Source organism: Idiotropiscis lumnitzeri, chromosome 11 (assembly GCF_059441095.1).
Source record: "Idiotropiscis lumnitzeri isolate Australia: NSW breed Sydney's pygmy pipehorse chromosome 11, RoL_Ilum_1.0, whole genome shotgun sequence".
NCBI classification, from domain to species: domain Eukaryota; kingdom Metazoa; phylum Chordata; class Actinopteri; order Syngnathiformes; family Syngnathidae; genus Idiotropiscis; species Idiotropiscis lumnitzeri.
In genome coordinates this window covers 2,321,345-2,335,555 of record NC_142401.1, presented here as the reverse complement: position 1 = coordinate 2,335,555, position 14,211 = coordinate 2,321,345, and the positions used below count along the sequence as shown (strand labels likewise).

The 14,211-nt window shown below is 41.0% G+C and overlaps 1 protein-coding gene across 2 annotated transcripts in view; it reads left to right on the top strand.

Moving 5' to 3' along the window:
• Nucleotides 1–14,211, top strand: part of LOC148326730 (contactin-4-like) — a 67,611-nt gene that overhangs the window by 4,016 nt on the left and 49,384 nt on the right. For both annotated transcript variants that reach the window (XM_088309066.1, XM_088309065.1), the window contains exons 2-4: nt 3,220–3,352; nt 5,146–5,321; nt 9,825–9,920. In XM_088309066.1, coding sequence (XP_088165192.1) covers nt 3,220–3,352; nt 5,146–5,321; nt 9,825–9,920 — 405 coding nt within the window. The remainder of the gene's footprint in view (nt 1–3,219; nt 3,353–5,145; nt 5,322–9,824; nt 9,921–14,211) is intronic.

The following is a 14,211-nucleotide window of genomic DNA, read 5'->3' as shown; positions in this document are numbered from 1 at the left end:
TTTTCAGTGACAGGATGAACATTGACCTCTGTCATTCCACTGGGTGAGCAGCCCGTAGTCAGCCTGCAAGTGTCAGGCCACCTGACACTCGCCAGTTGGGCCCCGCGCCGTGCAAAGCTTTGAACGGCGACACTTCCAAACGGGCCAATCTGTGAGTGTAAATTTTTAGTCCAGGTCAGGATGGCAATCGAAAAACTATTCTTTTCCAACGCTGCTTCTGCAATGGCATTTGTCCGTTTTTTGTCCAAGGTTGTTTTCTTTGCGCCACTCCACCAGATGTTCGACATCCTCTCTGAGCTCAAACTCATCATGGTTTGTGATGTGTCGACCGTCACGAAATGACACCTCGGGAATTGGAAAAGGAGGGGGCTCGGCACAGAGCCCTGGGGTTGCCCGTGCTGAGGATGAGACGGCCTTGTGGATCTTGACAGTCTGTGCTCTGTCAATCAGGTTCCCCAGTAAAGCACTGGGCACCATTGTTCAACTTTGGGATGACGGAGTTGAAGGCGGAGGTGAATTCCCGGAACGGCACACGAGGCAATCTTTAGCTAGGTTGGGACAGACGCTAGTTGGAGCGAGGTGTTTAAAAGGGGGAGGGGGGTGTCTACGAGACCTCCCCAGATGGTCTTCCGGTCGAGCCTTGGCTAATTGGCGGTGTTAGCGATTCAGAGCAGGTTCAAGAGGAAGACCTGGCCTCGCGCTTTTCCGGCGGCCCAACATCTTTGTATTTCTTTTGCTTTGTCAACACTTGCCTTTCATATGCATATTGATGCATGTTTTATTCATGTCCGCTCGGAATCAAATCAGTCGAAAATACCTTGTTGTGGCGCGTGTGCTCACACGGCAAACAAAGCACGTGCGGCGGAAATTTCAAGCACGTTTTGTGACGCTTTCGCTCTCCGCCACGTCAAAGAAATCAAAGATTCATGTGAATAACATGCTGTGTGTGCACATCAGTCAGGATTGTACACACAAAACACATTAGTGAGTAAAAAAAAAATATATAAAAAATACGACTGAACAGTCAAGGAGGGGTTGGGTGGCATCTGAAGAAGCATTTTTCTTTTTCAAATCCGAGCAGTGGCTCCATACTCAAGCTACAACCTTGAAGGTAATGCTAACTGTAAGATGACGACATTACGTTTTCGTAAGCGGGGGTGATAAATCTATCGATCAGCTTTCAATATCTCAATGTCCCTTTGGAGGTGAACCGGAGTCCAGCCAGTGGTCGGTCTTCAAGGTCTTCTCTGCTGGTCAAACATAAAATCAAGAAATCATGATCGTATTCTTCACATTGATGTCATATTCTATCCTAGTGTTGTATTTTTAGGTGAGATTTTTTATCCAATCAGAATTCAGCTAGCTCGTGTTGCCAGGCAGATTTCATGTTACCAGTCGCAAGCATTATTCGTCCGAGGCCTTCAGATACAATCGTGCGGGCGTCTGTTCTGTCAAAGTCAAGGACTTTCAGATTTGATCGACAGTTGCAATAGCCAATCAGATCACGAGTTGGCTACCGTGAGCCTTCTCGCTAGCCTTACGCTGAAGGTGTCACACACAAGGCCATGATAATGAATATATTAATTTAATTCTATTAAACAGGAGAGGACTACAGTTTTCGCTCCAAAAAATAGTACAATTAGGAACTTATTGGACCTTCACGACAGGTGACGGTGACAAAATGTACCTCGAGCATTGGAAGCAAGTAGCAAAAACAGAGAAAGCCCACAAAGAAAAAAATGCATGCGCATTAAAAAAAAAAAAAAAAAAAGAGAGCGATATGGTTGCATTATTTACTTTTAGCACACCTGTCCTGACGTCTCCTCCGGGTTGTTATGTGCCAGGTATGTTGCATCAGAGGTGTTGCATCACATGGGCTCCGACTTGTCGACCTGTTTGTCGCTTGTCTGGGGAATTGGTGGGAGAGGCAAAATAACAAGGTGATGTTCAAAAAGTTTTCTAATTAAGACGGTGATGGAGGAATAAATGAACGGTTATTTCTGTCCACTCCCCATAAAGTAGTACACTATGTATGTACACTGAAAAAAGAATCACTTTGAACTTCACGCCGATATCTTTATTTTCTTTTTTGGTGTGTGTATATTTCCATTTTATATTTATTCTCAATAATTATGTTTCAAGTTGACCATTGGGCGGGCCAAAAAAAAACATGTGGCAATAAAATCGATTCCGATTCCTATTCTGAGGTTGTTTTTGATCAGGATGTGCCTCACATGTTAAACGCAGCACCCGTCGGAGTAAATGTTCAGCGTAGTGCATCGACAGGAATAAAGAAGTTGACTGGAATGCATTAAAATTAAATTAAATGCAAGAACATCCCAAGGCTATTGAAGCAAAAGATGTATAGCTGTAAGCTTTTTTTTTTTTTTTTATATATTTTCCCTTCCGCAGTGTTCAACATGTTTGAGCGGGGGGGGGGGGAACCAAGATGTGTAGCAATATATTCCCTACGGTGTTAACCTGTTGGGTTGAGCTGAGTTTGTTCCCCCTCTGAGGAATATGCAAATGAGCAATGTTTTTACAGTGAGGAAAAAAAAAAGAAAAGAATCAGCCTGTCGCAAGTGTGTGTGGTCCACTGGGAAGCCTGGTCGAGGTGTGTGTGTGTGTGTGTGTGTGTGTGTGAGGGGGTGGAGGGTGTGTTACTGTGACCTACTTTCTACCACGAGAATCAACTAGGCTAGCACATGTTGAAAGACCCACTTGTGTGATAAGAAGAAAGTTTCCTGCAGCATCTGTTCAGGTAACTGGAACAAAGCTTTGAGAGAAACTTGAGGTGTGAAACAAATTCGTATGAGTGACACGTGATTTCAACAGTTCATCATCATATACGGAATCGTTTTGCACACCATATACCGGAAACCGTACGGAGTATGTATGTATAGATATTTGCGTGCTTGGGTGTGTATTCGAAGGAAAAGGATTCTGTCAGGCAACTACACGCTATAAAAAAATGTCCTTTCACTTGGCCAGGAAACAGCGCAATGTGATGTACTTTGACAGTTTCACTACAAACAGAAGAATGGCTTTTGTCACTTATTGGATTTTTTTCATTTTTACTTTTCATTTTATTTTGTCATTGACAAGTGGAGATTTCCCGGTAAAGTAGAAAGTTATAAATATCATAACCCTGTTTGTAACCAATGGTGTCACAAATCTCAGTGTTTATACTAAGATGTTTTTTTTTGTGTTGTGTTGTAGTGAGCACGGTCCAACAGAGTCCGGTGTTCACCAAACAGCCTGGAAGCATTGTGTACCCTGTGGAATCGACGGAGAAGAGCCGAGAGGTGGTATTCAGCTGTGAGGCTCAGGCAAGCCCACCTCCAGTGTATCGGTGAGTGGCAGTGACGTACAAAGCACAGTGGATGCCGGGCCGATTATCACACCCCTCATAATTAAAAAAAAAAAAAAAAAAACGCTGTTGGGAATTTGTGTGTTTTGAAACATAATGTCAATTTATAGTCATCGTCTGTCCGGTTGGATGTTTCCTTGTTTCATATGGATGCCTCCATGGATTTTTTTTTTTTTGTCAATGGGAGGTTGTGGATTGTCGGACGCCTGGGACCACCGCCCGATTTCTCCCCCCCTCGCCTCTCTTTTGCACGCCGCTGGTGACAGAGTGACTGCTGTGCTGTGTGTGTCACGCAGCGTTAATTGGTTTGAAAGAAAAGTTTTATTCTGAAAGGGGCTGAGGCCACATGCTGCACAAAAAACAAATGCATACGAAGAAAAGCCATCATGTCTTATTTAAATTTATTGATTCCAATAGTTTCAATTTATTGGGTCCAAGTAACTTTTTTTTTTTCTTGGACTAAAAGCCAGCTCCGACGATATTTGCAGATGTCAACTATTTGGGATCAAGGTTGCTTTCTGGGCCTGTCAACGCGTTTTTCACAATAAGTAACATTTCACAGCACCAAAAAATAAGCTTGCAGGGTGTTGGGGAATTTTTTAAATAGAAAAAAATATGCGCTAGACCTCTTTTGATGTCGTCTATTGAAATATTGATTTATTTATTTATTATTATTATTTAATTTTTTCGATCCAGTGTAATTGTTCCGTACCATATCGCAAAGTGAGTTCTTTTCAAAAGACCTGTCATGAATGATGAAGTAAATAAAATGTTTGGTCTGTTTTGAGGAATATCTTTTAAATGTTTTGTATTAGAACATAGGGGAATTTCAGGGCAAAAAAAAAAAATCTTCGACATGGCTCTCTTTTTGACTGATACAAATAAAGGCATCAGGCTTAACAAAGTGAACAGCCTGCCCAACATTTAAAGCCTCATAAGCCAGATGGCGTTGCATTGATGCCACTGTGTACACGGTCTGTTACATGATTGCATAAAGCATGTGCCTTAAAGTGGAGCTGCTGTTGTTGCCTGCATTAATCACCAGAGATAGAATTAGAATATAACCACAGACGTAACACCGGTTGACATATTCATAATATGGTGTGATGCAGCTCCGGGAGACGTGTGAGACACTTAGATGATTCCTTTCCGACACTGCTTTGAATTGAATCTAGCGTCTCATTGATAAAAGTTTCGACACAAAACTACTCAGGCTGATGTTTGTTTGTTTTTTTTAATGTGTGTGTGTGTGTTTGTGTTTTTATATATTTTTTTTAAATCACATTGTCGAGTCTTTAAAGTTGCAAGTTATGGTCAATTAGACGCTTAAATCAAGGGTGTCAAACATACGGCCCGCGGGCCAGACGTGGCCCCCCGAACGGGTTTAACCGGGCCCGCGGGAGGATTCTGTAAAGTATAAAAATAAGTATGGCTCAACTGAATAAACAGCTGGCCCAAATTTGTGGAATGCAAGTAGGAGGCATGTGTTTTAATCGCGGAACAATTGTGATTCACGAGTGTATAAATGTTTGCTGTATGACTGCAGTCTGGCAAGATGGATGTCCCGCAGTTATGGGTACTCACGAAAGTTCACAGCGAAAGTTCATGATGGCCACTCGGTGCCCTCGTTTCAGTCACATGGGCAGTTTTTACCTCGTCGTTTGGGATGCATTGTTGTTGTTCACACACACGCACACGCGAACATCAAGTGAATTGGACGAATCCACTTGATGTTGATGAAAATGTTTTTGTTTTTTTGGATGTTCTGTTTTTAGATGGAAATTGAATGGCACGGAAATCAGATCCAAATCTGGATCTCACTACACGTTATCCGGAGGCAACCTCCGAATCAGCCATCTGAACAAAGACCAAGATGCTGGAACATATCAGTGCCTCGCCTCCAATGCTTTCGGGACCATCGTCAGCCGGGAGGCCAGTTTGACATTTGCATGTGAGTCTCGATTGTTACTTGTGAGTTCTGAGCACCAAATGGAACAAAAAGTCGCGCCAATAAAACGGTAATCAAAGTTAACCTCCCATATCGATGTCCTCACAAGACAAGAATCGTGTCAAGCATTCGTCGTTTTGTGTTTCCTGGAGTTTAGCCAATCTGGAGTGTTGGAAGAGGGTGACATTAAAACAGGAATTGGACACAGTCTCTCGAAGAAGACCGGACTTGGGCACCCCTGAGTTAAACCTAAAAGGGGAAGTCGGCCCCAAACAAATATTTGCAAATGTTAAAATGTCCTATCCGCCTTCACTCGTCTAATAATGGCATTCTGATGAATATCGCATTCAAGCAGCAAAATTCAAACCTTTTAGCCATTTCAGGGGGCGGCTATTTTGTCACTTCTGTCGATTGAAAATGACATCAAAGTTGCTCAGAGCTCAGGTCATGACCAATCACGGCTCACCTTTTTTATGAGCCATGATTGATCGTTACCTGAACCCTGAGCTACTTTGATGTCATTTTCAGCCGACAACAAGTGACAAAATGGCCGCCCGTGAGATGGCTAACAATGGAGGGCTTTTACTGTTTAACTCATATTCCACGAATGCAATATTAATCTGAATGCTGTGTTTCGACTCGTGGGCTTGATACCTTTAACACAGTCAATCACATCTAGTTGGAGCAAAAAAAACAAAACAAAACAGCTTTTTAAAAGTAATGGAGCCCTCAATTGACTGCCCCCATCTGCCAATGCGTGAATATACTTTCCATGATATGAATATAAAACTTTCCATTTGTATGAGTTATCGGTGTAGCACTTTACATAATCGGCGACTCCAATCAATTGACATCCTCATCAAGGGCAGCCAGTATTGAGTGGGAGCGCCCATCAGTTATCCGAGCCTCGGGAGGTGGACAGCCACAACCCTTGTGAGTAGCATCATCCATCAAAAGTTTGTGACACCGAGAAGAAGAGGGCAAACTATTTGGAAGACGGCCAATTTCAAACAACAACCTTGGAGGCATTGTGGTGCATGTGGACTAACATTTTATTTATTTGCTGAAAAATAACTTTTACACAACCGTGCGTTGAACTCTTTTGCACAATCAACAGCGGAATAATTTTACACCGTCCGGTGACGATCATTTCATCACTTTGCTGCTTTGAGTTGATTTCAAGCATCTCATTTTTCCGATGAGTTGAATGAAACGTTTTCCTGCATTGTGACGCGAAAATACCTCTTGACGTAACACCACGAACGCCTTTTGGAACAATTAGTCACCAGCAAGAAGATGAAGACTCAATAAAATTGAATAAATTCAACTAAAACCGTCTTCAGTGTGAGTTTACCGAGAGAGAAAATCGACTTTGTTTGGATAGAAGTTAAAGCAAGACATCCTGTCAAGATGCAAAATGCAATCGACTTGAACTCATCTCTTTAGACAAATGAGTTCAAGTGTTAATTATGACAACTGTCAAATTTGTGGTTTCCATGGTGACGTGTACAATATATGTAATGAGTAACAGGAAGTTAATTGCGTTAGGTTTGAAAACATGTCAGTTGCAATTTACTAAAAAGGATGTGCGGGGGGAGGATCAGAACTTGGTCGTTTGCTTATAAATGTCTTTTTTTTTTTTGTATTCATAATTGCTCATATTCCAAAATAATCAAATGCTTGATTATTCCTTACAATTTTCAATGAGTTCATCAAATACTAAAATGTTTGATAGCGGCAACTCCCCTCTTATCTTATCATATTTTTATTGTTTAATAAAAACAGTGCTTCATTAACCGGCGAAGAATTGTTCCTCAAATGAAGTTATTGATGATCAAAACTCCTCGTTATTTTGAGCCTTGTATCACCTCCATGAAAGAGCGCTTATATTTCTCTAAAGGATGCCCGGCATGACACGGTCGTGTCGTAGCAGTTGCCCTTTATATTATCCGCTTGAATGTTCTCCTTTCAGTCATGCGCAGTTAATTAAACTAACCCACGAATAATAAAGAAGACAGTCGACACCGGCCCATACATGTGCACCGTCCGGCTGAAGGCGGCGAAGGTCACAGTCGTGGAAAGCAACCATCACCAACAACAGTGTCGTTTTGTCGCCGTTGAGTCGTCGCTGGGGCAAAAATATTCCAGGCCTTGTCTACAAATGGCCAAACCTCGGAATCTAATCTGAGCAGACCATCGTTCACTTGTTGTTAATGTCATCATTTCGGCTTGTCTGATAATTGGAAAGTACGGAGGGCACTTATTGACTTCTTCTTGCTTGAGGAATATGAAGCGGAGGGCTTGTCATCCTCGTCAACGCCTGTCACCTCATTTATTATCAGACATAGACACTTGCTTCAACAGACTAATACGGATTGATTGGCATATCGCAGCGATAGCGAGGGAGTAAGACTCTCTCTCTCTCTATCTATATATATATATTTTATTATTATTTTTTTTTTAATAAATTATAAATTATATTTTAAACTCAGATTCTTTCTAACGATCACTTCAGTGTTTGCGTTTAAAAAGTAATTTTAGATTTTCACCCGTCTAATTTTTTTGAAGCGTCGCTACTCGTCACGGCAGGCGATGATGATGAGTTGTGCAATGCAAACACTTGCAATGCATCTATGTCTAAAATGTGATCATCTCGCCAATCTGGAACGTTATTCGTAATGTCAGATCCGGTTTGCTGTCACTGATGCTAATTGGTTGCGATGGGACATCACTTGAACTTGTTGCAAGGCCATTAATCTTTGTTAGGCACTTTCGTTTTGGAAAGAAAACTGATTACAATTGTTTTTTTGTTTTTTTTTAGTTTTAGAAGTTTCTGTTTTTGTTTTTACAAATTTACAAACTCATTCTGACCCTTTTATGTCCATATTAATGGATGCTTTATCGCAAATCCGCTACATGCAGACAGGGGCTATGCTTTGAATTTGAATGCAAATAATCATTTTAAACAGAGCGCTCTCTGAAAAGCCCGGAGTTCTCTTTTATCTGAAAGCAATAGTCAGGCCATGTTGTATTTTATGTTTTAACGACAACCCTCTGCACAACAATGCTTCCTTTGCTCTTTTTGCGGTTGTTGGGAGGCAATTGATTTAATGGAAAGGAACGGGGGACTTGTACGTCTGTGCGAAGCAGCATATAAATGCGATTATGTCTGTCTGAATGAATACAGAGAAAATCCGTTTTTTTTTTGTTTCTTTTCCACACACTTCACCAATCACAAAAGCTTTGATGTTTGCCAAAAAAAAAAAAACACCCAAAATACTCGTATTTTCTGAGTAGATGTCGCTTGTTCTTGTCCACTTTATTTTAGGGGAGCTTTTATCTAACCTTCTATCAGGCCTTCAGATGAAAGTAAGTGGTGCAGATATTCCAAAAGTATGCTGTTGTTTGGTCTTGAACACAAAAAAAAAAGAAAAAAAAACAACACGCAGCACTTTAAGCTTTGTTTGATTGAGGCTTGCCTTGACTTTTCATCGTCTGTGAGGGGACGAAATATCCGATGAACTGTAAATGGAAAGATGAAAAACAGATTTTCATTCTGACAATAAGCTATTTATATATATATATATATATATATATAAATATATATATATATATATATATTTAAATATATATATATAGATATATATATATAAAATCATGATTAATCTCAATTTATTGGCCCCACACCCCCCAAAAAAGTCACCCTTGAATATTTTTTTTTCTGTTCAAAATCACGATATAATAGCAAAAGAATATGCTTCATGCACTCCAATATCAAAAGAATTGAAACAAGACCAATCCCTTTATGTGTGCTGAAATATTTTCGTTCGTACATGACAGAAGTTAGAATCTTTCGTTTGGCCGTACCTATTTTTTTATTTGAGCAAAAGTATTGATAAATGCTAATGTCAGGTGTGTTTTGTTTTGTTGCCCAGGTGTGTCCAATGACATTGATTGCAAAAAAACGTTTCAACGACGCGTTTTACTCGTTAGTGGTTTAACCAACATGAAAACGAGAGCGCTTACGATCGATGAAAACTAAGCAATCGGGAAGCTCCTTAATCACGTAGAAAAGTATGGACCCAAAGAGTTCACCGGGGGACAGGAAGCGAAAGCTTACTTTTTACCTGCTAAAGTGGAGACTGAAGGGAGTAAGCCTCCACAAAACAAACAACGAGAACAGAATGTTGTCAAAGCCTGGAAAAGCATCACATAAAAAAATAAGTAAATAAATAAAAAATTGGTATTGCAGTGATTGCATGAAAGGATTTGCAAAGAGATATTTAGTCAAATTCACCATTGTCTTCAAATACTAAAAAAGAAATGGAATTCCTCGCAAATAATAATTTTCAACATTGACCTGGAAATACAAGTTGAACATCTCTTGTCTTCTATCCAATCCATCAAACCAAAATGTTTCGGGTCGACTGCAAACATAAAGGAACTTTTCTGATACCTTGAGAGAGTCGTGTTGGATTGATTTTTTTTTCTTTTTTTCTTTTTCAGACCTGGAAAACTTCAAAACCCACAGAAGAAGTTCTGTTTCCGTCCGAGAAGGTCAAGGAGTAGTTCTGTTATGCGGCCCACCACCACATTCGGGAGGTAAAGAAAACAAAAAAAACAAGTGCACACTTGGCATGTTGACACGATTAATAGTTAAAGCGTCATTAATAATAGCTGATGTTTTTTTTTGGGGGGGGGGGGGGTTGTGGGGGGGGGGGTTGTTACTTTTGTGAAGCAAACCCTTTCTTCTCTCACAATGTTGAGCTAAATGACATGGAAATGTCTTGGCTCCACATCCAAATTTGGGTGATAGCATTAAAAGGATTCAATGTGACATTTTTTTGGGGGGAGCAATTACAGAGATTTCTTGTGACTTTGGACTTGTCAGACAGTCTGTGCTGTCACTTGCTTCGTGATCAGAGCAGATTTCTTGCATACATTCATGACCACGCACGCACGCACACACACACACACATGCACTTTAATACTCTCTCTCTCTCTCTTTCTTTATCTCTTTTTATATATATATATATATATAAGCGTTCGTCACAATTTTTCCAAGAGCTCATTCCATTTTAATGCATCTGAGTGGCACATTCAGGGAAACCCTCTGCACATCCCTATTCAGTAGCATCTGTTTTCAGACCTTCCCGTAGTAGTAAGAAGTCCAAGGCTCTCGTGGCTTCCCACCTGCCAGAGGGAGGTCTCAGAGGACACATTATGCATGGCAGACAGCTGTCTCGGCCTCTGGATGGTGCGTGTGCCCATCCATGCAGCAAGACATGTTCGGACAGAAGAAAGAGGTGGAAAATGAACGGGGATGGTGACAGAGTGGGAGCAATTTCAAGGGAATTTCCATGTCCGGCTTTATTTGCAATGTTGTATGAAAATGTGGCCAATAGCTAAGTCCTTGTTTGGGCTTGTTCATCTGCTTGCTGTTATAGAAATGAAAGCATGATTAGCTGCCCATATTTAACTCAATCAGCGTCAGGCGTTTTCACAAATCGCACCCCGTCGACCGTCTCAGAGCATTATGACAGATTTTTCAAGAGCCGCAGATTTTTGTGTTTGACGAGTATCCGTACAAAAAGTTAAAAAAAAGAAAACATCAATCAGAATATTGACTTTCATGCTACTATGTTTGCTTTTGTAACAGCGGAAATTTATGAAGGTTCTTTCATTCTATAAAACAACAAAAAGAAACATTTAGAAATGCTTTTGATTGCAAATTAATCAAGTTAATGCAATAAATGTGTCCTTTTTGTTCTCCGTAAATGCACAGATGAGGACATACAGAACTTGCCCCCCCCTCATTAGTGACCTTTTGTACTTATGTTTCATTCACACTTCTATTCCATTCACATCTCCCTTTTTTTTTTTCGCCAGGATTTTTCAGTCAGATAACCAAATGACACATTTTTTACAATCGGTCCCAGTTTCCTTTCAGTCATATTCCCACGCCTGTCTGGATATAAAAATATCCCATCACTGTCACTCCATCCCCTCCGCACTTTTGGAAGGTTTTGCTCCAAAAACATGTTGACTTTTGACATCATACAGCACAGTTCGCAGCCAGCGACATGACAGCACCATGAAATGGGATCTGCTGAATTTGCAGGGAGTGACACTCTGTTGATTAGAGTTCCTAATCATGTATGAAAAGGTCACGGAGGAGTTTGCACACACATTTCCCCGCGGAGACGTGTGAGTGACAGCCCTCCTAAATCTCCTTTTAAGCCGATTTTAAGTTTACACTACACAGTGGTGCTCTTCTTGCATTTGGAGTGGCTGCATGTGCACACTTGTGGGCTGTGACAGGCAAACTGAGGGGGGGGTGAAAAAAAATCTAAAGAAAAGAAATGTATCACCTGTTTCATTTTTTTTTAATTAATTTTTTGTTTGTGTCCAACTTGCTGCACTTCAATCTCATGTCATTTCCTCACGCTGTCTGTGCTTATATATGAAAAAAATAAATTAAATTAAATAAATCCTCGATGGCCCGTGGATGTTTCATCCCAGAAGAAATGCACCTGTAGCGCCAGTTGCAAAATAGCACCAGCATCTTGACACATTCGAAGATAGAAAATCGCTTTCCAAAAATACTGGAGCTCCGGGAGCCGGATAAATCGGATACATTTGAATATCTGAGTTGAACAACCGATGCATATCTTTTGAGTCATAAGAAAAGTTGTTCATAAAGTGGATAAAAGTAGCACAGAAGTAGTAAATCAATTTTACAATCATGACTTTATTTACGTGTTTGTTTAATTTCACACTTGATGGGCGGGCAGCCACACCAGAGACAATTTGCATACGAGCAATCAAAAACGCAATAATAATAATATCTCCCTTTATGTCTGTTATCGATATTAAAAACTGAGAAATTGTCTTGGCATCATTCAATTCTCCTACGAATTACCACAAGAGTCCACGCAGAAGGATAATGTATTTAAAGATATTAAAAAAAAAACATGCAAGTATTTTTAAATGGCCCATATGCCCGCTAACTTTTCATTTCATTGAACCTTTATTTCATTGGCTAGCGCGATGATGAACCATTTCTCATTTGTAATGAAGACCTGGACACAATATTGTGGGGGAAAAAATAGCTTTGACAAATCGGCTGCTGTCCTAAAATTTCAGATGTCATCTCCTTGCCCATTTTTTAGGTTTGAAGAAATACTTCATATTTAAGTCTCATCATGTCTCTGAACAGGTTGAGCAAATATTTCATCGAGGCAAGACGTTGGTTGAGATCTGTACTTCACCTTCCAAAGTGCTGTACCTGGAAAAAAAAGTAATTCATGGACTACTGAGATCTTTTGGAGTCAGACAATCCTCCATCGAGTATTTCCAGTTGCTCCATAATACTGTTACTCGCCTATTGACTGGTACTTGTAAGAGGGAGCACAACTCCTACTCGGGCTCTCTTGCACATTTTAGATTTCTTTTTAAGATTCTATTTAACGGTTTCGCCCCAGCGTAGCTCTCAGGTCTGCGAACCAGACACTATTCGAGGTAGCGAGGACAAAGCGAAGGCTCAGAGGGGCTGGAGCCTTTTCCGGTGTCGTTGTGGTGGTGCCTTGTTCATACAGTCGCAGTCTGACGTCCCCTCTGGCTGTCACGGTGGATCAGTGGCAGCAAAGCGTGAGTCCGCCTGGCTCCGTCTCTTTCAAGGGCATTAATGGACTGCAAATGTGACTTGACTTTGACTCACGTCGAGGACGTAATTCCTCTGACCTCTTTTTTTTTTTTTATAATGCTCAGAGACCTTTGAGGTGCACTCGAGACTGAAATCACTTTCCTTCCTTTGTGAATGCTGTCTCTATATTTTTGCTCCCACCTGTGGCTTTTTTTTTCTCAACGCAGTACATGTGAAACCCGTCCAGCCTTGTAAAGCAGATCAGAGGAGTGCGGGTGCCCATAGCAGATATAACAATGTTGTACTCCGTTACACAATGAAGCTTTTAAGTACTTCTGCAGAATAAGAGGAGTGTCTTGGCCTTCTTATCAATGTGAAGGTTTCCCTTTCAGGTGAGAAACGGCTTTGCTCACTCACTTGATCGATGTCATGAAGCGCACAAAAGCAGTAAAGATATTACGAGCAGCATGTCATTTTATGCTGCTGAGGGAAGCTTTTTTTTTTTTTTTTTAGTTTCATTAGGCTTTTACAAGTATTAGTAACATGATGGTGAGTCTATTCATCATATTTACTTTACATCGGTCACGGCGAACAACCAAATAAAAGCTATTCGAGATCAGCTGTGTTGACGATGTGCTGAATTAGCTCAATTTGACTTCATCGAGCGGTTGCACATCAAATCACTTTTATCAGGAAACTGTTCTGGATCCGAATGACCTTAATTCACGCAACCACTCGATGAACTCAAATTGAACAAATTCAATCAAAACTTTGTTCAGTGTACGCAGGACTCACCTATATTCACTTCCAATCAAAGTTCCAGTTGTTAATTCAAACACGACGACTACTCCCGTGACTACATTGCCGTGGTTAACGATACCCTGCCAGCGGCCGGTCCTTTCCGTCACCATCTGTCCAAGACCACTCCCTGAGCCACACCAGCTCCTCCATTTGCCCCCCCCCTCTAAGACGGCCCCCCAAGCCGAGGCTAACAGCCGTGCCAGCCGCCACCGCCGTGAGACCGTCAGTCCCCAGCAGTAAACTCACTCTTATCTCTACTCGTCTCTCGATTCAAGCCGCAGAGCATCGTCACATTTTTTTGCATCGTATATTTCCCATGGTCATGAAATCAATATCATCGTTAGTTGAAATGGGAACAAATTCGACCGAAGTAGCCCAATCCATCATGCTTAAGCGAGGAATCACAGCGGTGCTCCTGTTAATGTTTTTGCACGCACGTCGGCGTTG